The sequence below is a fragment of the Zonotrichia leucophrys genome, chromosome Z (genome assembly GCF_028769735.1).
Source record: "Zonotrichia leucophrys gambelii isolate GWCS_2022_RI chromosome Z, RI_Zleu_2.0, whole genome shotgun sequence".
In the NCBI taxonomy this organism is placed as follows: Eukaryota; Metazoa; Chordata; class Aves; order Passeriformes; family Passerellidae; genus Zonotrichia; species Zonotrichia leucophrys.
This window is the reverse complement of record NC_088200.1, coordinates 48,890,767-48,916,342: the sequence shown is the minus strand read 5'-3', so window position 1 is coordinate 48,916,342 and position 25,576 is coordinate 48,890,767. Positions and strand designations below refer to the sequence as shown.

Sequence of the window (25,576 nt, the reverse complement as noted above, 5' to 3'; positions counted from 1 at the left end):
AATCATGATTTTCTCTGGCAATGTGCCTTGGGAGCAATACAGGGAGGAAAGCATCCATCCATCAAAGACTACAGCTACTTTGCCCATAGCTGCTTCACCAAGAACTTTCATGTCAGAGCTGAAAGCAGGCTGCCCCTGGAACTGCAGCCTCAATTCTAGGCCTGTCATTTAGAGAGGAGAAAGAGAAGCTTGGTGTGAGTGGGAAAATATACTTATCTTGAAAAATAGAAGTTAGAAGTTCTGCTCTGTGGTCTGTTAGCTGAATATCAGGATTTATTATCAAGTATGGCAGTGTAGCTTGTATCTAAGAGAGATGCTGGAGATTAAGAGAAGATAATTATTTGGATTTGTCTCAATTTTTTGCTTTGCAGACTGGAGGCTGGTGAGCCTATAACCTAGGAAAATATGAGAGACACAGACTAGAATCTCTCCAACACTCACCTTAGAGAGTAAAGCAGACCCATGACCCCTGTAAGGTCAATGGGAATTTTTCCACTGACTCTAGTAGAGTCTGGACTTCACTCTGAATTTTCCATTATGAAGGAAAAATTTTCCCCTCAATTTATGAAGCATGGTATTTTCCCAGCTTCAGTGCATGCCATCTCTTGTTTTCAAATGATGCATTCGAAAGCTGAAGTACACCTCTGTGAAACAAAGAGCAGGATAAGAGGATTAAATGAAATATGCTTATAGCAAGGGTCATAATGCTCACTTTGTTTGGTAATTCCACTTTGTGGCCAATATAAATGCAAAACATAATATCTCTTGGAGATGCGATGTAGTCTTAGAGAAGGAGGATCACTGACCTTATGTTCAGGATGAACAAACTGACATGAGCAAAGAAATCCCATGATGCCTATCTTCCATTAACTGTTTGTTTACAAAGTTAGCCTTGTAAATTTACTTGAGAAAATAGTAGATTTTAAAAGAAAGCATTTCCATAATTCTCTGCAGTTCTGCTGCTCCTGCAAGTCCATCAGGATATCCAATTCAATGGGGTAGGAACTCCATTTTTAATACCTTACATTTTAATTAGAATAAGCAACTGTCTTTTTCTTCTTTTCATGTTTTCAGGCTTAATGGCAATAGTACAGAAAATGTCATCTTACAGATCTGGAGGACTCAAAATTAAGAATGGCAACAACATGCAAGACCCTATTTTTTTTGACCACTTTTAAACTTTTGAACTGCAAATGCTTTAAGGTCCCAGGACCAAGTACTAAATATGCCTTTATTTCTGGGACCTCAGGGTTACTTTGTGGTACATTAGCACTTTCAATTCTAATGTGATCATTTTCAGCCTGAGGCTGAAACAAACCAATTATGGGAGCATACTAAGCAGTTTGATCCTTTGCTCACCAGAGAAATGAGTACAGTGATTAAAAAAAAAATCCATACAACAGAGCCCTGGATGTACATAAGGGCTAGATTGTATGCTTAAGAGCAAAGTAGGCAGGAAAGTACATGAAAACATATACTTGGGCTCAATGGCTCTCAATGAGCATTAGAGGTCACAATGCAAAAAGCAATTCGACATGAGAAATTACACTGATGTGATAACAAAGTTAATAAGAGCAATGAGTGTATAAACAAGGAAGAAGTGATTTGGAGAGGAGATTAAGGTAATTTTATCTCTCTGTACAGTGCAAAATTGACTACTAGGAGAATTCTTCACAGCTGTAAAATATCACTCAAAAAACCCAAAGAAACTCAAAACTCATATTAGGACTGAAACAAGTAGAGCATCTTCCAGACAAAACCAGAATAAATTTTCCTTATCTCCTCAGAAAATTTTGGAATGCTCAGAAAAAAAAAATCCAAACAAAAAATCTCTCAAAAATAATCAGAAGTTACAGTACGTAATCTTTGATACAGTGTACTCTGATACAGTGGACAAGCCAGCATGTGGAAAAAGGTCCAATGTATTTAGATAAAAACACATATTTCCTTACTTGATCCAAGATCAATGATTAGACACTGTTCTAAGGGGAGTGACAGGTATTTGCCTCTCCCTGTGTTGACTTTAGGTCTAGCTGCCTGACAGAAGAGCACACATAAATAAAACAGAGTTAATGGAGCAAGATACAGTCATAACTAGATGAAATGTAATGGCCTGTGATGTACACAAGGTCAAACTAGATGATCTAATTCTGGCCTTAAACTTCATAAATTGTTTCTCACAGCTGCCCTAATGATCTAGTTGCCAGTTTAGACTTGAGCTGGCTATGAGTTTTCGACATCAATTTCATTGCAATAGCAGCATCCAGGACAATTTAAGGGCCAGAATCACTGCAGGTGGCTGAGAAATGGTTTGTACGTGGTGTCCCATGCATGTCAGGAGTGGCACAATGTAGTGATGCATGGCACTTGGTTTTCAGGATTTTTGTTTCTGGAGTCTTCGTGGTTTCATTGTCCTGGCTAGCTTGTCCCCAGAAAGGTGCATGTTTCAAAGAATCTGATTTTCCAAACTGATTGTTAGGAAGCCTGTGAGCTGGTACTCACATCTGTGGGGCTGTACATGTACCTGAGCATAGCACTGCTCCAGCACTGAACAGGCCACAAGTCCCTGCAGAACCTCTAAGCTGCAATACTTAAAACCAGCTATTTTAGGTAGATGGAGGCCTGAAGGCTGATTTTCTCATTTGAAAAATAGTCTCATTGTTTACTACATCAGCTGGCTGCACCTTGCTGCAGGTGCTTTGTACAATGGGGAACACGCTTTTCCTCTCCATCCCATAAAGCTCTCCCATTTATTAGCATTTTTGTGCAGAATGGTTTACTTGTTGAGGGATTCAATTTCTGCAGGCATCACAACAAAGATAGATGTCCATCAAGTCTGTTAGAAATTAGCAATATCCTTTCATTCAAATTTAATCACAAGTGAAGTTTAACTTGCATTTGTGAAGGATGAGGCATTCAGATATGGTTTTATGGTTACAAAACACATGTAATGATTTTGATACTGGAGCCAAAAGGACATCATCAGACAGGAAGAAAATTGTCTCCTTGGTAATATTTAAAATACTTTCAAAACTAAATGCCTTGAGTTGATGCGTTCCTAGCTCCTGAAGGGCATAGTAAATTCTCTAATGTATTGGAAATTATATCTAAATGTAATCAGCAAAAGCACTGGTACAGTTTATTTCCAGATGAGACCTTGAAATTCTGCCGTATTTTTCAGATATCATTGTAACACTATCATCCCGTTAATTAATTATTTAACACAATTATCCCTTCTTGCCCTCCATAAGAGTGAGCAGTTTACTTAGTTATACACAAAATCATAGGCTGATACAATTTGCTGACTAGAAAAATCACTGCTCTTTTTTTGTATTTATTTGTGTAGAAACACATGCATACAGACATGTTTGGTCTTATTGCATAGCTGATAAATGATAATTGATTTACAAAAATTTTCTGGATACTTTAAGGTACCATTATACTAAGAACATGCTGATTATAACAAAAAGCACAGAAATTTAAATGGTACTTGTGCATCTGCTTATGTGTATATGTGATTTTCCGTGCTGGTGTAAAATGCATGGGGTATTTTTACAATTGCAAATATATATTGCAATTAAAGTTTAAAATAATTAAAATTAATAAATAGTGAAATAATTATTATTTTTAAAAATAAATTACTGAAAAATATTTAGTTATAAAATTATGTGACGTACCACAGTTCCAAAATACTTATAGGTATAAAATGTAACTGCAAAAACTAGATGAAATATAACTGCCTGTGATGGATCCTTAAACACCTTTTTGATTACTAATGTCCCATTTGATTTGAGACTTGACTTCAGGCAGTCACCTCTTTGCAAATACTTCTGTGAGCTTGCTTGGGACAAATTAACACATTTTACATACAAAAATGAAAGGTCCTGGACTTCGGCACACACTCTGAGCCATGCCAGAGTGAGACAACAGAATTCAGTCTAGTTTTGCTCTGCTTTTTTTTTTCTTTTCTCTACAGTACAAAGGCATCTGTGAAGGAAAGTAAAACAACCTTTTTAGTGGTCCTTAAAGATTTTTGAGGCACATCAAATGTGCAGTAGCAATTGAATTGTACCCTAAAATGTCAGCAAAATTTTAATTAGAAGAAAGAGAATCTTAAATGTATCCTTTGCCATCAAAAAAGTGTAATTAAAAAAATCTTATCAGGAAAATGCACCAAATTTCAGAAGCCGCCACTGATTTAACTAATGATGAAATCCTTTTGAAAATTATAGTCATATGCTTTGATAAACATTATAAAATCTTGGTCTATTACTAGTCCTTCTTCATTCAGTGAAGTTGAAGTACTTTGGGAAAATTTAAGGAAGGAAGAAAATCTGTTGTAAATTAAAATTCTGGAAAAATTATACATCTCCATAAAATTTGTTATTAAGCAATTTTTCTTGTGAATTTTACAAAAGCAACTGAAAATTCAATCAACTCTGTTTTATGGATTTAATTACTCTTTTAAATAGTTTATTTTCAGTGGTCTTATTAGTTTTCAAATACTGAGAAGAAATTATCATATGCTCATAATAATTTTGCTCTTTTCCTTAAATTAGTATTTTCCATTAGCAATATTTCTTTCCCTCCTTTCTGTACAGAGACATTTCTGACTGACATAAAGCAGATGAACTCAGCAGTCTATTCCTACACCCTTAGGAGGAAATGAAAATAAAAGGCCAAAACAGAGAAAAAAATATTTCAAACTGCCGTAAAACAAAATGAAGCTCTTGGTAAGAATTTGTGTAATATATCTAGCAGTTTTAAGATTATCAACCAAACCTTACTGCTTTTGTTAATCTACTATGAACCTTTGTCTTTCTGGTGAGATTTTCAGGTTCTGTGAACAATGTATGGAGATTGTAATGATGGCCACCTGACCTCTTCAAGCTCATTTCACCCATCATTACAGCTTTGGCACTAATTAGAGGGAGCTAATAGATAAGATAAAATGCAATTACTTCTATGGAAAGTACAAGACTTTATTGGTGTACCAAATTTTTTGGTAGGCAATTTTCACTTACTGCAGACACAATGAACATTTTCTCTCAATTTCAGCTCTAATATAATTTCCTTCTATAGTATTTCTAATAGCGTTCAAAACTATCATTCTCATAACAACTGAGAAAAATTAGCTAGCACCATGTAATTTTAAATTGCATTGGGTTTTTATTTAAAGGAAGCCTTTTGCCTCTGCTTTCCCCATTTACTTGGGCAAAGCAGTGTTTGGAACCTGTTGGTTTTGGAACCTCTCTGAAAGCCAAGTGTCTGCTAAGGAAAGCAGGAGCCTCCCTTGGAATAGAAAACGTAAACTCCCTCCCACTGAATTATTAGAATTTTGAAATTAAGAGGGTCTCAGACGAAGAGTTGAGGGTAGGAATAACATTTCTTTACTGGTGTGTAAGATAAAGCAAACAAGCACCCACGGCTGCGGCACCGACACCAAACAGGCCCCGGGCCCAGTCCCGGCCTGCTCGGCCGCGGGCCCTTTCCCTGCGCTGCAGTTCCGGGCACGGCCGGCAGGGGCGCTGCTGCTCCCGGAGCGGGGCGGGGCGGGGATTCCCCGCGCCTGCAGGGGGCGCTGTGGCGCGGGCTGGGCAGCGCGCGGTGATGGCGGCTCGGCCCGCCCGGGAAGGGAGGGAGGAGCGGCTTCGCCTCACGGCCCTGGGGCAGCCGGTCCCGGTGCCCCAGCAGGGCTCTGAGGAGCACCAAGCCGGGACGGCAGGGTCTCGGCAGGCAGGGAGAGCGGGGCTGCAGAGCAGTGAAAACTCAGAGCGATGCTGAGGAAGCGGCAGGGGCAGGGCAGAGGCGGCCCGGCTCCCAGCAGGGCAGGGAGAGGCGAGCTCAGGATCCCGGGCACCCCAACAGTCGGGGATGGGTCCCTCTATTAGTGAGGGAGGAGATAATAAGGGCTCAGTTCAGTGGCTGCTCTCACGAGCAGAGGCTCACCTCATGCCGAGCGAGAGAGAGAGAGACACACAGACAGACAGAGAGACAGACAGAGCAGCTGCCCCAGCCTCATCCCTTACCTGCCCAATTCCTGCGGTATCTCTGACCCTCGGAGAGAAGCTCCCAGATAAGAGAAGTGCAACCAGATGCTGTCCTCCTCCGAGCTTGGCCACTTCTTTTGCTTTCTTAAGTACCCAGTTGTTAGTGTTTCCTAGCAACTTATGGGAAAAACTTCTGTAAGTAAAAAGGAACAAAAGGAAAGAAACCTAACCCTCAACAGAACCCTGCACAACTTCTGGGGTGTAGCAGAAAAAGTTGTAAGCAGCTTTGTGATTACTTTGACAAAAGATGCTCCAAAAGATGTTGTACAGTTTGAGTGTCGATGCGCCAGCTGTCTCCAGATGTTTGCATTGTATTGCTTTTTAAGAATGGCTGTGCAACCATGCATGACATCCCTGTCTCCCGGGTTCTACTGGTGTTACTCTGCCTCTATAGATATCTGCCCTCATTTTCTGGTAATAGTTATGAGAGGTGGAAGTACATCCACCTCTCATATCGTGTGATCAGCAGACCACACGATACTATAAAAACCACAGGAATAAATATATAAGAGTTTAAAGGAAGCATTGGCTTAAACTAGTGTGTCAAATGCAAATGTAATGGTGAGTTGCCCTGCTCATAGTTTGGGAGATATGTAATATTTTTTTTGTTGTTGTTTTGGTATTGTGGGTACCAGAATTAAGAAAAGCTTTTAATTCCAATTATTAATAATTTTGCTCTAGTCCCTTTGCCCTACAGTATACAGGGTTATTAATCAGTATGAATAGCAAAAGAATCTATTTATTATTCATTTTATAATGACAACACACTCCTGAGCTGTAAGTACTATGTCACTGTACTGAAAGAGCACAATGTTTATGTCAAACCTTCCTGGGATGGGGCTCGTTACTCGACAGTGATTATTATGGCAAATATCCCAGTATCCTGCAGCATTTCTACATGATATTTTCCTTACAGAAAGAGGAGGCAACTGCTCACATGTCTGAGATGAACTATAGCTTCCCAAGATCAGCTGGGAATAAATTAGCCGTCTGCTAAATACAATTAAGGTGGCACGCAATGTTTATTTAGTGCATAAGATAAGGAAACTCCTAGTACAAATATCTCTATATTCAGAATATTATCACTGTATAAATAGCTTAACAAGATGAATGGTGGCTTTCTAAAATAGGCAACATATAAACTGGCTGCCTTATGCCTGTGTCAGATTGACTCTGTTAGTCTTATCTACAGATACTTCTGATCCCTTGCTGGTTCAAGCACAAGTGACCTGCACAGTGTGAAACATCCTGCAGCTTCCCAGTTACTTAAGACAATCAAATGTTTCTTCACAGAAACCTGATTTTTTGACGTTACAGGTCCAGTTTATCTCAGGTTGCTAAGGTTTTTCACCCCTTCTGCCTGAGTCATTACACATGTCCTGCTGAGATGGATTGTCACATCTGCAATATTCTGCATCTGCATCCTCCAGTTCACCTAAATCATGTACTCTACACGTCGGTTTTTTTTGTTTGTTTGTTTATTTATCTTCCCAAACTCAGAGCTTAAGACAAGTGAACAAAGAAAAAGACAAGTGGAGGACACTGCAAAAGCATCAAGAATAAGCAATGCTCTTGTTCAACAGTGTTTCTGAAGACAAAAACTCAGGCTACATAAACATGAAGACTCCATCTTACTTTGAATGAGAGTAGTTCTTTTGCAGAAAGATTTGTGGGATTTACTATTCATTTGTCTTAATCCAATCCCTTAAATGATTTCTGATAAACAGGTGATTTTAAAATGTGTTCCTGTGACATAAGATGCACTTGTCCTCACTCTTTCCTGCTATTTATTGATTATATTATCCCCAGAAATCAGTCTGGCATGCACTACAGACTAAAATCTTTGTTCATTTACCTATAGTATTTATTTCTGTCTGGTGCACTGAGATAACATCAAGCCCGCCAGTTAAGTAGCTATTCTCAGTGTAAGCCTCTGTTTACAACTCTCACCCAAAAAATATCTTCAGAAACACCAGTGAAGTGGCTGTTCTCTATTACTTAGGTTGTTTTTTTTTTAATCCTTGCTTTTATTTTTAAGGATAATTATGAATATTTTGTTTATGCACTGTGGCTTGTGCATCATGGTGGTAACAAACAGCAGCAAGCTTTGTTGGTTTTTTTTTAGGGTTGGTATCTTTCTTTCTTTCTTATTTGTCTAAATAAATTATGTAATAATTTGCATGACAGCTGGCTATTGGCATATATATTTCTTTCTATCCCAGGCTTAAGAAGCTTTTGGGAAAGTCAGCATTTTGTTTGTTTTTGTTTATATAAGAACATACTCTGAACATATATGAATAAACATGTAGGAGCTTAAAAGGAGCTGCAGTTGTATGTAAAATTCCAAAAGTGATGACAGTGTTGAGCTGTCCTGGCCATCCATGCAGAGGGAGCATTTTCTCATTTGACTTGCTATGGAGACAGGATTTATAAATGCATATACAACACATTAGCAACCTGTTTCTCACATATAATCTACAGGTTTGAAAGCTTTGGGACATGATCATCTTTCTGTATAAGAAGCCTGCTAGATTGTAACAGTACCACCTGAAGCAAAGACCTTCACCCTGGGAGACTTTGGGGACCACTGCAAAGCAGCAAAGGGACCTGAACAGAGATTGTACAACCTGCATTTTTTTTTCCATCTGACTTTTAATAGGGGAACTATACAGTAGAGATCCATTTATGTCTTCAATGTAGTTCCATAATTCTTGAGTTGCCTCAAAAAACTTGAGGACTTTAACCTGTCATTACTATAACAAGCACCTAAATGAGATTTTTTTTTAAGTCACTTTGGGGATAGGACTTGAGCATCTGGGTAATTTCAAAGAAAGTGACTCGATGATAACTGAAAGTGTGTAAGCACAAATATTTCTCTTCTATCACTTTGTGTACTTTGTGCATTACATATTGCTACAGTCCTTTTCACTAGAGATTTCAGTAAATCCTAAGCAAATTTTATATGAGACAAAAAGTAACTAATAGAAAAACAGTTATACCAAAACCATTTAAAATTTCAAAGAATACTCAATAGTTAAAGAAGGAAGAACATGAGCTATTTAAATCCCTTTAATCTCCATTTTAATGAGACTTTTATTTAAGATTGAATTTGCATGAAATACCTGGAATTTCATTGTCAGGTCTTTTTTGTTCATCAACAAAACTATGTATTTTTAAAAAAACAATGACTAGTTTCCCTTCAGAAGCAATATTTTGTAGATACTAATGTTTAAAATCATTGTTAGCATTGCAATTAATATGTCACAATACATGAGAAAATCTTATTGTCAGCAATTGTACTGCTGAAAATCAAGTGTAACTAGGTGAGTGGTTGTACCCTGACTGATCAAAGGTATGCCAGCTCCAGGACCCATTTGTAGCAGGTGTCTGGAGAAGGACAAGGACAGGAGGAGCACACAATAAACTGAGTCTTTTTCCACCCTCATGTGGGATGTAAACCAGTTATTAGGGCACCTCCCCAGTCTAATGGTGTCTTACTTTTAAAATTTTTTCAGCAGTTTTTCCCCCAATATAATGTCCAGCAATTCTTCAATCCATTTTCATTTCTACTGCCCACAAGAAGCTTTGGTAATGTTACACAGCTAAACTGAAGAGGGTTATCTTATTTTGTTGCTTCCTGTTTCCTGTTGCTCTCAGCACCTGCATCCTGAAAAATGTAATCATGCAATATTCATCTTCATCATACCACTTGGGATTTGTCAGTTTTTCATTTTGTCCTCCTGAGGTCTGAAAACTTAGGACTGTATTTAGGGCGCTACTGAGGCATTTCTTTCATGATAGCTGCTGCAATAACCAGAGCTTTTTTGGCCTTTCTTTGAAATGAGTCCTGTTCTGCAGTACTACTTGGGATAAATGCAACATTTAAGGAGTAAGGAGGGACTCAATGATATTTTGTTTCTTCTCTATTCCTGCCTCTGTTGGTGCTGGCGAAGCTGATGAGCTTGATGAGCAACTCAGCAGTAAAGTAGCCATTATCTCAGACGTAGGAAAAGACATACGCTTGTGTCTAGAGTGTCTGAGGTTTCTTTCTGGTGGAAACCTTATATCTCTTGGGAGATTTTGGCAAGTCTCGGGTGTGTGAATGCTCTCTATGCACAGCAGTCCGATTAAGAGCTGTCTGAAAGCCACAGCAGGATTTCCACTGACTTAAAGGAAGGCTTAAGGAACTGTCTGACAGTGAGGGAACACCAGTGGATAGTGCACTTCTCTTGAAGACTAAGCACACACTATCAATTTTCATGTTATGAAATTTAATAAAGGCAGCATGGATTCTTTTGTCTGCACTTCTTCTCTGCATGCAGGTGAAATACTTCTGTTTTGTTGAACCTTGTCTTGTTTGTTCCCAGAGTATGACTGTATTTTGCTATACTTCCTATAGCTGTAATTTTTTTAGCTTTATTGTACAACTGCATAGAAACGACCTAGTTCTTCACTGAAATAATGCCTTTTTAACAACAGCAAGTAAAAGACAGTATTAAACTGCATCCCTGATAACATTTTTTTTTACATTCTGTGTTATTTAGGGTTTTTTTAGAATTTTTGAAATTGAAATAGAACTCCAGTGGTAACTGTATGAACAGTTGTGATAAAGGGATGAATAAGCATGTGAGAAGGCAATCTTTTCCTGAGCATACTGCTGTGACAGGCATCAGTGAAGCGGCAAGGGGCAGAGGTCCTTGTGGTAGTGGCTCACTGAGCTCATTCAGTGGCACCACAAGCAACAGTAAATACTAATCACTGTGCAGATAACAAGTAGAATTGGGTTTGGAAGAACTGCCAGGTAAATTATCCTGTCTTCAGGGTGTCATTTATATGGGTGTGTTAGCGCATCACAACAATTATTTAACTGAGGAAGGAGGAAATGAATGGAAAATTTGTTCAACAGCACCCATGCTCATTCAATCAAATCATTCAGACTGGCATTGGAGCACCTGAACATAATTAATCTCTTGCAAGTCTCACCAATTGCATCAAAGAAATTTTTACCACTTATTTCTGGAGAGAGGTGAAAGATATTCATTATAGATATTCATTACAGATCTTCCTTTCCCTGCTCATAGTGAAATAGAGCAGTGAACCACTGAACCAGAAAATCAGTTTATCACAATCTGTACAAGTGTCAAAGCATGATACACAGTATTCTTTAAAATTAAAAAAAAAAAAACCTAACATAATGTTCAACTAAACAAAACAATAGAACAGCTTGGTCTGCACATTTCCATATTGAAAGTCCCACTGTGTCAGAGACAACTGAATGAGATGCAAGGGCTTACCAGTGCAGAGCAAAAGGCTGGAAAAATCTGCACTGTGTCATATACTCCAGTCTGAGGCAGAACAGTTGTTCGTTTGTTTGATCTGGGAAATATACAAAAATGTTCATTTGCTTTGAGGTGTTCCTGGTGGCCTGGCTCAACTGTGACCTGCCCAATCCAAACTCAGGAGATCCTTGCCTTGGTGTGAAACACATAATATCTTGTCTTCAGTCTCACAACTAAGTAAATATCACTGGTTTTCTAGTTGTCTTTTCATGCCTCCCATCTCAGGGAAGGGAACCTGGCTGAACTCCCTCTGCCTGGCTTATGGCTGTGTATCCTCTCTTTCTGAGGTCTGGCAGCAACTGGGTATACCAATAATGATCTCCTACAAAATAAAACATAGCCTTCTTACAACATACAAAAAGTCTGCACTTTTCTGAGAGTATAGGCTTGATCCAGCACCCGGCATGGGTGTGTCAGCCTCTTTGAGAATGGTTACCTCATCAGTGGCTCTATGTTAGCAACTGGAGCTCTACCTTTCTAATCCCTTGTCAGTTGTGTTCCTTCCCAAGCCCAGAGCATTTCTCATTTGAATAATCACTTTCCAATAGTTGAATGAATAAGAGTTAATTGCAACCCTCTGCACAAATGATCACCCAATGAATGCAGAATAATGCATTATAAGTAGTACTCTATTGTATTTATTGTACAGATACTGATGTGTGTTGAATTTGGCCTATTTAAGAGGCACTTCCATGGTAAATCATCTCTCTTGACAAAGTCTTTATGTCAGAGAAGAAGTGGAAGATGCAGAAACTTAACTTTGGGTAACCAGTAAGAGGAAGGTGGCCAGCATTAACCTCACCTAAGCACCACTAGAAAACAAGCTGATGTGTATGTCTTGCTCACCAGGGAATTGCCAGCTGCAGGGTGAGAATGGAGGCCAGGTGGCAGTTGGCAGTCTTTTTAGAGTAAAACAATAAATCTGTGCTGCATTATTTTCCAAGATGCTGGCTGCCCACATAGATTTAATCACTGGTATGTTTTGAAAAGAAGATAACAGAATGGAAGGGTTACCTCAATGTGGCAGTGTTACTTAATGCTGTCAGTGACAGAGCAGGTAACCATACAGCCAGAAGGAGCAATATAATAGCAGGTGCACTTTTCTGCCTTTCACTAGTACTGCTGTTTTCAGTTTATATGCAACAGCTTTGCTAGCATTTCAAAGTTCTGATAGAGACTGTCAATTTCAGGGATTTTCAGGCTGGCTCTGGCTCAGTTTCTTAGTCTGGCATGAGATTATCTAATCCCCTCCCAAATCTTTTAACATTCAACCTGTTCCACTGAGATTCCTGGATTTTGACCTCTGGAAGGCAAAATAGCAGCAGGGTTTGATGCCTGGGCAGGGTCTCAAAAGACATTCCCATTGCTCACATCACAGCCCCCACTCTCCTGGTTTGGATTCTACAGTCCTCAACAACTCCAGTTCTGCAGTTGTATGCTGCTAGTTGTGTGGAGGCTAGGCTAGTTTGTTGGTGCCACTGACTTGAGATCAAGAATGTTCATGTCCATTGGCTGTATTTCTGTCTTTCTAAGGAAAATGTTAACTTTGTAAAAAGAGCTGGGAGCCAAATTTGCCTTACGTGCCATTCTGACTTGGGAAAGCCATTTTTGGACCCTGCCCCGAGTCATAATCACATAGGTGTTTAACAGCAAATCTATTCTAAAAGTAACTACTAAGCAATTTGTATGATGGTGCAATAAAATTTTGCATAGTTTGGAAAAGGTGCATAGTTTGGGAAAGCTGATATCTCTTTCATATTGCAAACATTACTGATCCCTTCATAGTTTTCTAGTATGAAAATCTGTGAGGTTGTACAACACAAGATGAGCCAAAAGCACATTGTAACAGCTTGTGGATCACCTAGCTCTTGCCAGAGTGATTAGACTCCCACTGGCAAACAACCCAACAACAATTACTGCCAATAGGTATTATTTTAACCAAGCGAAGTGCATATTTATTCCGTGGCCTCTGCAGAATCGAAGGCACCATGTTTAGTCTCCATCTGCTTTCTCCTATCCAGGACTCCTTAGATTCTGGGTTGCTAAAATCCCTTGGTGCTAGTGACATTTGCACCAAGGGATTTGACATAATTTCCCAAATCACAAAGCAGTAAAAAAGAAAATCCAAAGCAGAAAGAGATGACCTGAGCTTATAATGGATCATTTGCAGAGACTTATATGTGTAACTGCTTTGAGGACCTGGAAGACAAATTCTGTACCAGACTCCCTGCACTTTGGTTTGAAGTGGGAGAGGGGAGCAGGGGGTATGAGATCCACATGTTCATTTTACTTTGTCTCCTAACGCTTGCTGTTCCTGGCTGTGATGTTTCTTGAAATGTTAATTGTAGGTGATGGGCATGTCAGTGGTGCTCTTAATAGACTAATTCAACACAGCTTAAAAAAAAACCCCTTAATGAATAAAGAGACACTGTTAGAAATAGTAATCAGCTGCAGCAAAACATGGCTTGCATGAGGAGTGCAGGACTGCTCCTCTGCCCATTTGGCACCACACTGTCAGTATATTTCTCCTTATGCTGATGTCTGGCTGTCAAAACCAACCTCAGCAAGAGCTATGAGAATGCACCTGGCTGAGCAGGCATCTCCCCCTCCAGTGGTGAGGCACACAGGTGCAAATACTGCTACTGCCATCCAGCTGGTCACCAGGATGAGAAATTGAGTCAAACATGAGGTATCTCCAAAGAATGATTCATCTCTAGGACAAGCCATAGATTTAATAGATGCAATAAAACCAGGACAGGCATTACATTATGCTACTGAAGGATTTATTGGTTGCCATGCCAGGTTGAAGTTAGACAATGTCTTGCAGAGAAAAGATGTCCAATTCTGGTTCATCTGGGAGTCATCCACTTCACTGCTAGCTGACCTCAAGCAGCTGCACAGAACATCCAAAAAAATGGCAAAGACTTAGATACAGGGAAAAAGGCAGTCATCAGCTCACTGCACTGCAAACAACATCAAATTGCCTGAGTGGCAATGAGTGGCACCTCCCAGCCAGCATGTTCACCCAATACTGAGGGTGTGCTCCTGAGGTCATGCACCCCTTATCACAAGCACTAGTCCATACACGCCTAGAAAGGCAGTGCTGCAGCTCTCTCATTGGTAACTGAGTGCTTTGAATTCATGGCAGCACAGGAATATGGGAATGTGGGCAGCTTGTGCCGTTTTTGATGAACAGAATGACAGGAGCCTGCCATCACAGTGATTAACATATTTTCCCACTCACCATAGACCAAGACCATGGCACATGCTGGAGATAGACTACCTCTGCAAGCATACCATGGGACTGTCCCAGTTCACCACAGAACAAAAGGAGGCATATTGTTAGTAGTTCACCCAGCATTTGCCAGTGAAAAGGAGTTATGTTCGTCACTTCTATCAGGACGTGAACATGAATGAGCCAAATCAGTTCAGACAATTGAGGACAGGGACATCTTGTTTGCCAGGACTGTGCCCAACAGTCACATGAGTCTGAGGGCCAAGGCAAATGCTCTCCTCTGTGCGGGCAACTGTGTTGGAGCTGGTCTGTCCCTGGCATACGGTGGGGCATGATGAGGGAGGGAAATATCTGCATTGGGCTATAAGACACAAGCGTGCTGAGAGGAGATGTTCCCATGTTGCTTCTCAGTGGATACCCCAGGCCTTTCAGCCCTACTTGGGACCTGAAGACAAGTTCAGCTTCCATCAGCTTTGTAGGCTGTGCTGGCTCCCATTTCCATGTTTTTTCTCCTCTCTCTTACATGGACAAAGAATACTGTTCACCTGCTCTCACACATATTGAGAGCATCTGCCGTCTCTGCAGGGCTCAGAAATTAGAGGACACTTACATGTGCAAAAACCAATTGGCAAAGAGCTGTGTGCTTCAAGGGTGAAGTTGATCGCCTCTGCCAGATTGGGAGGTTCTGACCTGCCAAATCAAGCTGGGGAAGAAAAGAGCTTCAATTTAAATATTACGCAGGTCCAGAGCTAGTAGTACTGGGTAGAAGGGCAACAGAAAAGTGGCCAGGAGAGGAAATTTTTTTCCCCCTTTGATCAGCTATCATTGACTATTTGTAAATTGCCTTCAGATTGTGAAGCAGAAGGTGATGAATGCCTTGTTATTACTTGTGCAGCCTTAGCTTTCCAAAGAAGGAGCTGGGTTACCCTGAACAGGAGACTACCCTGGGAGTTACAGGTATAAATTAATACTCCCACTCCTGCTAATCATCAATAAATTACTAAGCCATTCCCAACAGTTCCTAACTGGGCTAACTGGAGAACTTAGATTAATGAACCAGCAGTCAGCCCATGTTGCAACACACTGAATGGCAGTATATCACTTTTTATGTATTTAAATTAACTGTTTCAGAAAAGAAATGCAAAGACAAAAATCAGGATAATAGTGATGGACCTGGACTTTCCATGACATTAGCAGTCATTGTATCATAACAAAGAACTGCTAGGCCAAGAAACGTCTTCTCCTATGTTGGAAGTGCTCAAAATATGTGTAAACAATTTTCCAAGTATCAGTTTTGTCTTTAAGGTCAGACAGGAGGACAGCAAAGCTACATGTCTAATTTTTACAGCATATTTCATACTCTTACTCCCTGATTTTTCTTATTAATTTCTTCTTCCCTTGCATTCTATTTAATACAGATCACAGCCATAAAGGGCACATGCTCTTTAGTTCAAATTGTTATTCCTTGTTAAAATGCATTTATTTGCATGATGCGATTATCAGTTCAAAAAAGTAAAACATTTGTTTTACTCTCCACTGTTTTGCTTATGGTCTTTTTAACTAGTATTCTTTACTCAATCACTGATAAAAATGGACCCAAGCCCTAAAATCTTCCAACTCTCAAAAGCCATGAATTGCTGAAGAAACTCTGTGTCTGTTGTGCATGTCAATCTATGCTCTAGAGGTTGAAGTATGGGGCTCTTAGCATAGAAATTAATTGGGTAGTTCTTCAGGTGTTTACTGCAAGTATTTTTCTTTCTTGCATGAAATTTTTCCTGCCAGAACCAATGGTTTATGACAAATATTAAAAAGCTGCTTTGGTAAGCAAACCTGGGAGCTGGTTAAGTAGACTCTGCCTACCCTGTTCTGAGTAGATCCATGATTTTTTTTTTCTTTTTGTCCTTTATAAGGCCATGTTTTTTGTTTTTTTTTTTAAACATGAGCTTTCTCACCATTTAAAAAGGAAATTATTATAGCCATTAAAAATACCAATGGGAACAATCAAGAAGCACTGTGAATCACCTTTGAAGCAATACAATGATCAAGATGCTGTTCAAGTTATATGAATCATTTAACACAAAGACTTCTTCACTATGAAATCAGGTGTGGAAATTTGTTGAGACTTAGCAGTAGCAGGTCCAGGACTTACGTTGCATATTCCTTGCTGACCGGTTCAGTGTTTCACAACTCTCTGTGGATTTTATGCAGGAAGTAGGCACTGATAAGCTGAGAGATCTTCAGATGCTGTGATGGAAGGATATTGCTGAGCTGTGCATGAGTGATCCTAAACAGACTATGAAGTCTGACATGTTTTGGGAGCTTCAGGAGCTCATTAGTCTTTAACAAGCCTGTTGTGCAACCTGAACAAACACCTTTACCCTTACAGTTGCAGTGAACAGAAGGCAACAAAAATGGCACCAGTCACTGCTTTTAAACTGAACCTCTGCTCTGATACACACTGCATGCTGCAGGGCCGTACGTGCCTAGGTGAGAAAAGCAGAAGATACAAAACTCTTCTCCTTTGAGTGACCAAGTGATGAGCAAGTGCTTCAACACTTCTTGCCTGCCCAAGGGCCCATCTGGGATTGAGCTAAAAAGAGCAATGGGACTCTGTGGGTACAGGATGGTTGCTGGGGAGCAGAAACTTAAAGTGGAGTCTTGAGTAGGCTGGGCTGCACAGGAGAGGTACTTGCTGTATTGCTGCAAAAATTCTGAGTGTACTGCTGAGGCACTCCATGGGCCCTGCTGGCTCATCTGTGTCTTACGTGCAAAACCACCATGAGGAGTGGTAATGTCCTGTCCCTGCTGCAGCTACATCCCCCTAGCCTTAAAAATCCCTGGAGAAAGGGAATGGGGGTGGAGTGTGTGCAGGCTATTGCACCCATGCTGATGTGACTGCAGGATGATGCTATATGCTGGGGGTTTCTGGAGCTCTCACTGCTCCCAAACAGACTTCATCACAACCTGTTGCCTGCAGAAAGGTGTTTATTTTTTGGATAGCAAAAACCCAACAAATCCAGAAGGCATCAGGATTTTACCATGAAAGCAGGTAAGGCATTTCTAAGCCGCTACATGAACTGTCAACAAAAATTTTTAGTGTGTTTTAATGATATTTTCAGTTTTAGACAGATTTCATCCTGAGGCTTCTTCTCAGTAGATTATTTTCCTTTGACCTTTTGAATGCTTATAGCCAGCTCATCTATCTTAAAGAGGTCTCTTGGCAGAAGGAAGCACATACATTCACAAAGTGGGTCTTGTATTGTTTTACTCTGGCCTTGAAGGGCTTGATTGAGATCAAGCCAGATTATGGAGGGATCACTAATAAAGTTGCTGAACCTTCCTTTGATTGTCCATGTTCTGAATCTTAATCAAGGACTTGAATTTAATGATATATTTGTTCACAATATATTCATAGTAGACTAACATGAGTTAAAAAGAAAAAACCTACATTTTTAACAGGGCTGCAGTTTGAAGGACACTTTTAGGAAAGTGCCAGAAAATTCCTGAAGGCCTGCTTCTGGTAGAAGATAAGCAGATGTTTGCTGCCAGCTGCTCAAATGAACAAGAATTCAAATAGGACCTTCCTTTGGATACTGAAGACCAAAAAAATGTGTCTACCATTAGGATGACCATTCTTTAGTTCTATTAATTTTGGTCAACTCTTCCATGAACTACAAGTTCAGCAAGCTGCTTTTGCTTCGCAGTTTTAGAGTGCAAAATTGCCATGCTTCTAAGCATACGAAACGTTTCCTTCATTTCATCCTAAAAAGAATAGAGGTAAATAAAGGCATTCAAACAACAGAAAACAACACACAACACCACATAAAATTTTTAGTGTTTTAAAGTAATAATTTTATCTTTCTTTTGGATGACATTGTTTATTGTAAGACATCATTTTTATTAAATACACTGTAATACAAGAGACTTTCCATGTCATGTTGAGAGAAGCTGGTCACATGATTCACGAACAAAACTTTTAACACTGATACCTAGGCATCACTTTGAAATCAGCCAAGATGCAATGAAAGTTTTAAAGCAATGACTACTTGTAACAAACTGCAAAACAAGAACCACTAAATATTTCCACAGAGACATCACATTAAATAAATTTTTTTAAAAAAGGCAAAAAAAAGAAAGGAGAAAGATAGCTCTACACACCAGGTCACAATTTGGTGACAATATAGAGATTTATATTTGTATGTAGATATCTTCCTCTTTACCTAAAATGACAAACGGAGTGATATCTAGAATATATACACATAAATTATAGGTGGAGAGAAGGGCTGGGACAAATATTTCATAATTAATTGATTCTCTCTCTATTGGTGATTCAGTTAAACATAAATGTTAAATTAAATTATTTGTATATAAAACATTCTTAGGTGCTTTTCTACAAGTTACAGAAAGATACACATAAGCTGCAAGAATTAGGCCTCTGGATAGATTTGATTTGTTCTGTTTTCTCACATATTTCAATCAATGGCCTCACTTACTAGCAGCTTCCATAATCTTTGCTCAAATATTCAGTGTTTATAAAACATCAGCCAGTCATCACTCAGAACCTTCTACAAGCAAACAAAAAATCCCCACAGATCTTGTGCAGAATGCATAGACGGAAAAATAACACACCCATCATTTCCCATTTCTTCTCCTGAGACATATGTTTAAAAGATGGCAAAATAGTCACTTGGTTGCTATTGTGAATTTCACAGTGTTTTCCATGCAACATTTAGACTTTTTTCTTTTTTTGCTTCATATTTGTGATGAACAACACTTCCCCCCACCCTGCCCAAACAAAGGTGTTTTAACTAAGGCTCTAAAGGACCTTTTATTCAAAGAAGCAGTGGTTTATTCCAGCCCTCACAAAAAGAAGATACAACTTCCTGTGCTATCAAAACCTTCATCTCTCTTTAGCAATCCCAACCTAACTTCCTCTCCAGTCCCTCCCTTCTCCCCTCCCCCACATTTTATAGCAGTATTGGAAATTCAGTTACAGGCCGCAACAACCCAAATGCGGACTAGTTCTAGCACATATACATTATACCTTAGTCATTTGGGTTATTTAATTTCTTTTCAAAGTGTTTTGTAAAAGTCTACGTTGACCACAATCTCTTATAGAGGTGAGGAGGGTACAGACAGAAAGAAAAAGAGAGGGAAAGAAAGAAATAAAAGAGAAGGAAAGAAGGAGAAAAGACAAGAAAAGAGAAAGAAGGAAAGAAAATGATAAAAAATAGCAAGGAAAAAAAAAAAAACCAAGATCAAAAATAAGCAGTTACTTATTAACCTGTAGACAATATATAGATATTTTGCTTTACAGGTCAAAATGAATGCAGTCCTTTAGAAAGTGTACACTCCATCAGGCATCATGGGATGCTGTTTTTTTACAAGTGTCTTTCTCCACGGTCAGTTCTGAGTTTTGCAAATCTATTGAGAGTGAAGGACAAAGTGCGATGAATGCTACTATTATTACTCCTGAATGTCAGTGTTCTTGTTCTCCAAGTCATGTTGCAGTGTGAATAGTCCAGCTCATTCTTGGAATTATTTAGTTACTGCAGGCAAGTACAAAATGCTAATGGAGCTGCACTATTGTGCTAGAACAATAAAACAACAGGAGCACAAACCCAGAAAAGACAGTAAAACAAACTCTGTTTTCTGAGCTTGGAAGCTTATCTGTTAATTTCATTGTGAAAATCAACAAGTGAGATGGGAATGGAAGAAATGCTTTTCTGCAATCATCTGGGGAAGAAAAGTGCTTGTTGTTAAATCTCTGGCATTCTAGCACTGCCTCTGCTGCACACCAGTTAGAAAGTTGAATCTTACAAATATAGAAAAAGAAATATCAAAAGAAAAAAAATTTGGTTACTCAGCAGACGTTATCAATTTATTAATAGCACTCTAATCATAATTTGTAATAACAGAGGTGTATGTAAATTTATACATATACACACAGCCCATACATAATGTGCATGCATGTCTGCACATATATAAGTAAAATACAACAGACATAGGCATACATGTATATGCTATGTGTGTGTATATATATATATGCCATATGCAAACACACATATATTATATATATATATATATATGGTCAGTTCATAGCACAGAAAGTCCTATGTCCAGAAAGACTTTTAAAATGAGCCTGATTGTCATAATTACTTAGTGTACACAATTTACCTGACAGTGCAAGTATGATGAATATGCACATATACTCACCCTTCATTGTGATTTGAACATATTTCTTCCTCTTCTCTGCTCACTCTGCTACACTTACCCATCATTTCATGAACAAACGCAAACTATGTATAGCTACAGTTTACAGCTTTTCTACTGTGATTATACATTTTATGCACTACCAAGAACATTAATGATATAGGTCAAGGTTATAGGTGGTGGCTCTGTAGAACATTTGGTCCTTTAGAAATTTAACAAACTGCTATGTTATTGCACAATGCATTTTAATACTATTTATTCTCTGAAATGACTCTAAAAGTCTCACTAGTAAACCAAAAAGAAGACGCCATTAAGTACATTTTCAGGGTCTTGTGGTTTTTTGGTATACATTCTTTCAGTGCTTGCAAAACACACCTGCTTGCTTTTGGGCTGGAGACTCTTTTACAGTAAAAGCATCATCTTAGATGCCTTTTTCTCAGAAGAAACTAAGACAGAATATGCAGGTAGAAACTTTGCAGCCCCCTCCACCAACTGCACCCTCTTCCCACTGCACAGTAAGAGGATTCTGATATCTTTCTTTTCCACCACTGTTATTTTGAAGATCAATTTCAAATTCCTTTAAAATATAACATTCATATTCTCAAGAGAATGGGTTTCACTGGATGCTCAGTCTTTTTCTAGTTTTCTGTGAGAACTTCCAAGACAGTCTAGATAAAATCTTAAGGCCCATTTTGTAGGAATCTTCCTCTGGCTTTTTATGTGTTTCCAGTTCAGTAGCAGTTAAGAAATAACATCTAGTTTATTAAAGAAATACTGAGTATGGCTTTATAGTTACACTGTCATGTTTATTTGTAATGCTGCCTTTTCAATGACATTGAGAAGGGTAAAACTTCATCAGTGTCCAGTGAACTGTTTTATTCTGAAAATCTTCAGAATTTTTAAAAGCTAGCTCTAAAAGCTTCTGAAGGAAAAACTTAAAGTGCCTCAATAAATAATACATGCGAGCAAATTATATATTAAATGTGCTATGGGAACACTTACAAAAATAAAATGCTTAATTTATTAAATAAAATATCCCCAACACGAAGATGGACTATTTTGATCTGGCTCATATCAATAAGAAATAATAAAAAGAGAAAATGGAAAGAAAGATCACTTTTTTGCAATAACGCCCCCTCACAGAGGGAGGCAGAAGTCTTGAGGAATAGGTAAGGTAGGTTTCATTTGTAAGAATTCATATTAAAAATAATCCTAGCTCTAAATTTCAAATTGTCAACTTCTAGTTTGAAAAACAACATGTATGCTCATGCAGCGATCATCAACACAGTGGCCATGCAAATGTTGTACACATACAATGCCAATCCAACCAAAAATAAATTATTTAATAAAGTGTTTATGTTGGTTATGACAGCAATAGTACCAATACAAAAATGACGCTGAGGTCAGAATCTTTGCACTCTGAATAGCAAGCCATAACCACAGAGTAAATTTTTTTTTTTTCTAGAGATCTTTATCCCCTGCTATGTCTCAAACATAACCAGTGATCTCCGTGCTTTAGATTATTCATGTTATATCAGCCTATAATATCTATAACATTGTAAAGGCATTTTAACATGGCTAATGTCCTCCATTAGCCCCTTCTAATGAAATATAGGTTATATCATTATGAGTTTGCTATGTCTACTAGGGTGTACTACGAGATGAGTGATTGTTTCTGCACAAAGGGCATTAATCGACAAAGACCATGCACAGTTTTGCTTGCACGGTTAAAAAAAGAAAAAAGAAAGGATTGAGGAAGGAAGGAATATGCTGCTGGACAAGCACAGCATAAGATATACCTGCCTCAGCATTTATAGTTTGTCCTATCAAAATCCTTAGTTCCAACATGTAATCTTGAAATTAATATTGTATGTAACTAAATCTAGCTTCAGCCTTTACTAAAAAAGACTAGCTGGAGAACATTTTTACACCAGTGGCACGACAATATCCTACCAGAAGACAAAAAAAGGGCATGTGTTTACTTTATCATGTTGTAACACAATTGCGTGCAGTGCAGGCAGCATCTTGTTTTGTTTCCCTTGATTCTGGCAATGAATGGTGCTGGCAAAGCACCTCCTTAAACAATTCCTTAAGTCCTCAGAAACATTCTTCAGGGAAATGGCTAGACCCCTTCTTGTCTTCCATCAAATAACTTCAGTGTTTTCATGTAGGATTGGATGCCACCTGATTTCCCAAGGTCCTCCAGATAGTGTGTCACACAAGAGTGTCTTCTTTCTATCTGGCTTTGTCTCTGCAAAGAACATTCTTCATGTACAGAACACCAGTCTTCTTTTTCCACCCACAGGCTGAAGCAAAAAAAATGAGGTGAATCCATAGAAACTCCCAGTAGCTATACAGCAGAAATCACAAAGTTTTAGTCAAATATATTTTTCCCTTTTTTTCATCCACATCAAAGGCATGAATACAACAAGGCATTGTTAGTTGTGGTGGGCAAACTGAAGAGTCTGCTGATATAACAGATTGGATTTTTAAGGCCTTTGTCTATGCAGAGTTACAATAATGCAGAAGCCAAATTGATTAGAAAGACAGGAGAGAAGGAAAAAAAAAGATAGAAACTGAGAGAAAGAGAGAAGATACATCTTGGTAATGTCTAAAAAGTCAATACTGTGTCTACAGATGGAGAAGCACACATTGCTTGCCCTTTGAAAGCTTCTCCGTAACTTTGTCATTAATACTGTCAAAGTTAAGAACACATTTTAATGTAGTTCAGCGGCAGTTGAACACATTCATTCCCGCAGCCCAGAAGAAGAAATGCTAGAAGACTTTAGCCTAAAATATCCAAGTAGACTGGAGATGCCTTGGCCAAGTTCTGAAGGAGGGAGTGGATTTCTTTGATGTTAAGCCTCATGTGAGGCTCCCGTTGCCAACAGCCCAGCATCAAGTCATACACTTCCTTTGGGCATGTGCGAGGTCGCTGCAGGACTCGGCCCTGAGTGATGCACTCAATCACCTATGAGAAATCACAAGCAAAGGATCAGCTGTGCCAGCTATGTAGAGTTCACTCATGGAAAAGTTAACTTTAACTACAGCAGCTTCACTGGTGGCTGCCATGCAGCCATCTCTGAAAAGGACTGCTTTTCTAGGCAGAGGTATGAGCAGCAATATACAATCTGAAAAATTCACTGTAATGTAAGTGGTCAAAGAGCAATCACTTCACTCATGTTAAGTTTACCACATTGACCACTCCACACATGAGGAAATTGGAGCTGGGAATTAATCCCATAGCTTCTCTCTCTACCCAGCTACCACCTCAGAGGGAGGGTAAATTTTCAACCTGCTCATAGAGCATCAATGCCTCTCCTTCTCTCTACCTTCTGCAAACATCTGAGTATCACTGTGGCTAATCTCTGGAAGGGGGTTACTTGTGACTGCCTAGAAATCAAGAGATATCTTGATTACTTCAATCTAATCTGTCCGTGGTTCAGGACAACCACTCTGAAACAGTACCATGTATGATACATCTGTTCAGGAGATAGCTAAGGTCCTTTTCATTGTTTCATGGTCTACCCAGAGCAGACTTGATGCTATGCAAAGGAAACAATTAAATTCCAACTCTTCTTTAAGAAATAAATTTGTTGCTGTCTTTTTTCCAGAGAAGCTACACCAATAATTAGCATAACAGCTTTCCCAATTCAATTTGAGAATATAATACACAAACCTCATTGTTTGAGAGCTGATACCATGGCTGTTTGCCATAAGTAAAGATTTCCCATAATACAACTCCCAGGCTCCAGACATCACTTTCTGTGGTGAACTTCCTGTACATTATACTCTCTGGAGGCATCCAACGAATGGGCAGCATGGTGTGACCCCCAACCTGAGAAAAAAAAAAAAAGATTAGAAATAGTTTCTTCAGACCCTCACAAGACAGTCTGACGACAATAAACATGGAGAATCCGTGATTTCTTTTTTTTTCCAATCTGGTAATATTCACTTTGAGGACCTTTGAAGAATGGGGATCCATGGTCCCAACTCCTCTCCCCCAGGAACAATCACTACCACACAATATGTTCCTCAACAAAAATCTCAAAAGATGTTGTTTCTGAAGTCTGAACTAATCTTTAATGTTTACTTGACACACCCTACCTAAGGAAGAGGAAAGTCTATATTACACTACCAGCCAACTTTGAATTAGGCCAGTTTCACTCTCTATTTTAACACTCAAGAAACTAAAAAGATTCATTAAATGAAATCTGGAAAGATGATTCTCTTAGAAACTCTGCAACATCAACTGAAATACATGAAGACAACGTGGTCTGACTGTATGAAATGGTAGGATTGGACCTGTATGGTTGAATATCCTAATTTTGACTGAATTAAAACCACTTTCTGAATAAATGCTATTTTCTCTTGTTAAGTTCCACAGTTAATATATCAAATTATTTTATTCCATGTTAACTACCCTGTCCATTAAAAAAAAAAAAACAAAAACAAAACACACCAGTCCTTTGGATATATTCTCTATATTCCCTTGATAATAAACAACTTATAGGTTCCTACCTCAAATCAACTCCTTTTGAATGGGATTTTCCCTGAATTAATGACTTTATGAGAGCTTTCAGAACATTTTTAAATTTCCCCAGAAAATTAAACTTCCTTAGACTTAGATTTCCTAACCTTAATCTAAATTTTTTGAAGTTTTTGATTTCCAGGTTCTAAACAATTTATTGTTCCTGGCATGTCCTATTCTGGTTGGATCGCATCAATAAAGAAATCTA

At 38.8% G+C, this 25,576-nt stretch overlaps 1 protein-coding gene across 2 annotated transcripts in view; it reads right to left on the bottom strand.

The window, feature by feature from the left end:
- Positions 1-18,452: 18,452 nt before the first annotated feature.
- NTRK2 (neurotrophic receptor tyrosine kinase 2) overlaps positions 18,453-25,576 on the bottom strand; it is a 196,459-nt gene continuing 189,335 nt past the window's right edge. For both annotated transcript variants that reach the window (XM_064735249.1, XM_064735242.1), the window contains 2 exons: positions 24,517-24,675; positions 18,453-23,808 (listed from right to left, as the gene is read on the bottom strand). In XM_064735249.1, the coding sequence (XP_064591319.1) occupies positions 23,623-23,808; positions 24,517-24,675 (345 nt within the window). In that variant the 3' untranslated portion in view covers positions 18,453-23,622. The remainder of the gene's footprint in view (positions 23,809-24,516; positions 24,676-25,576) is intronic.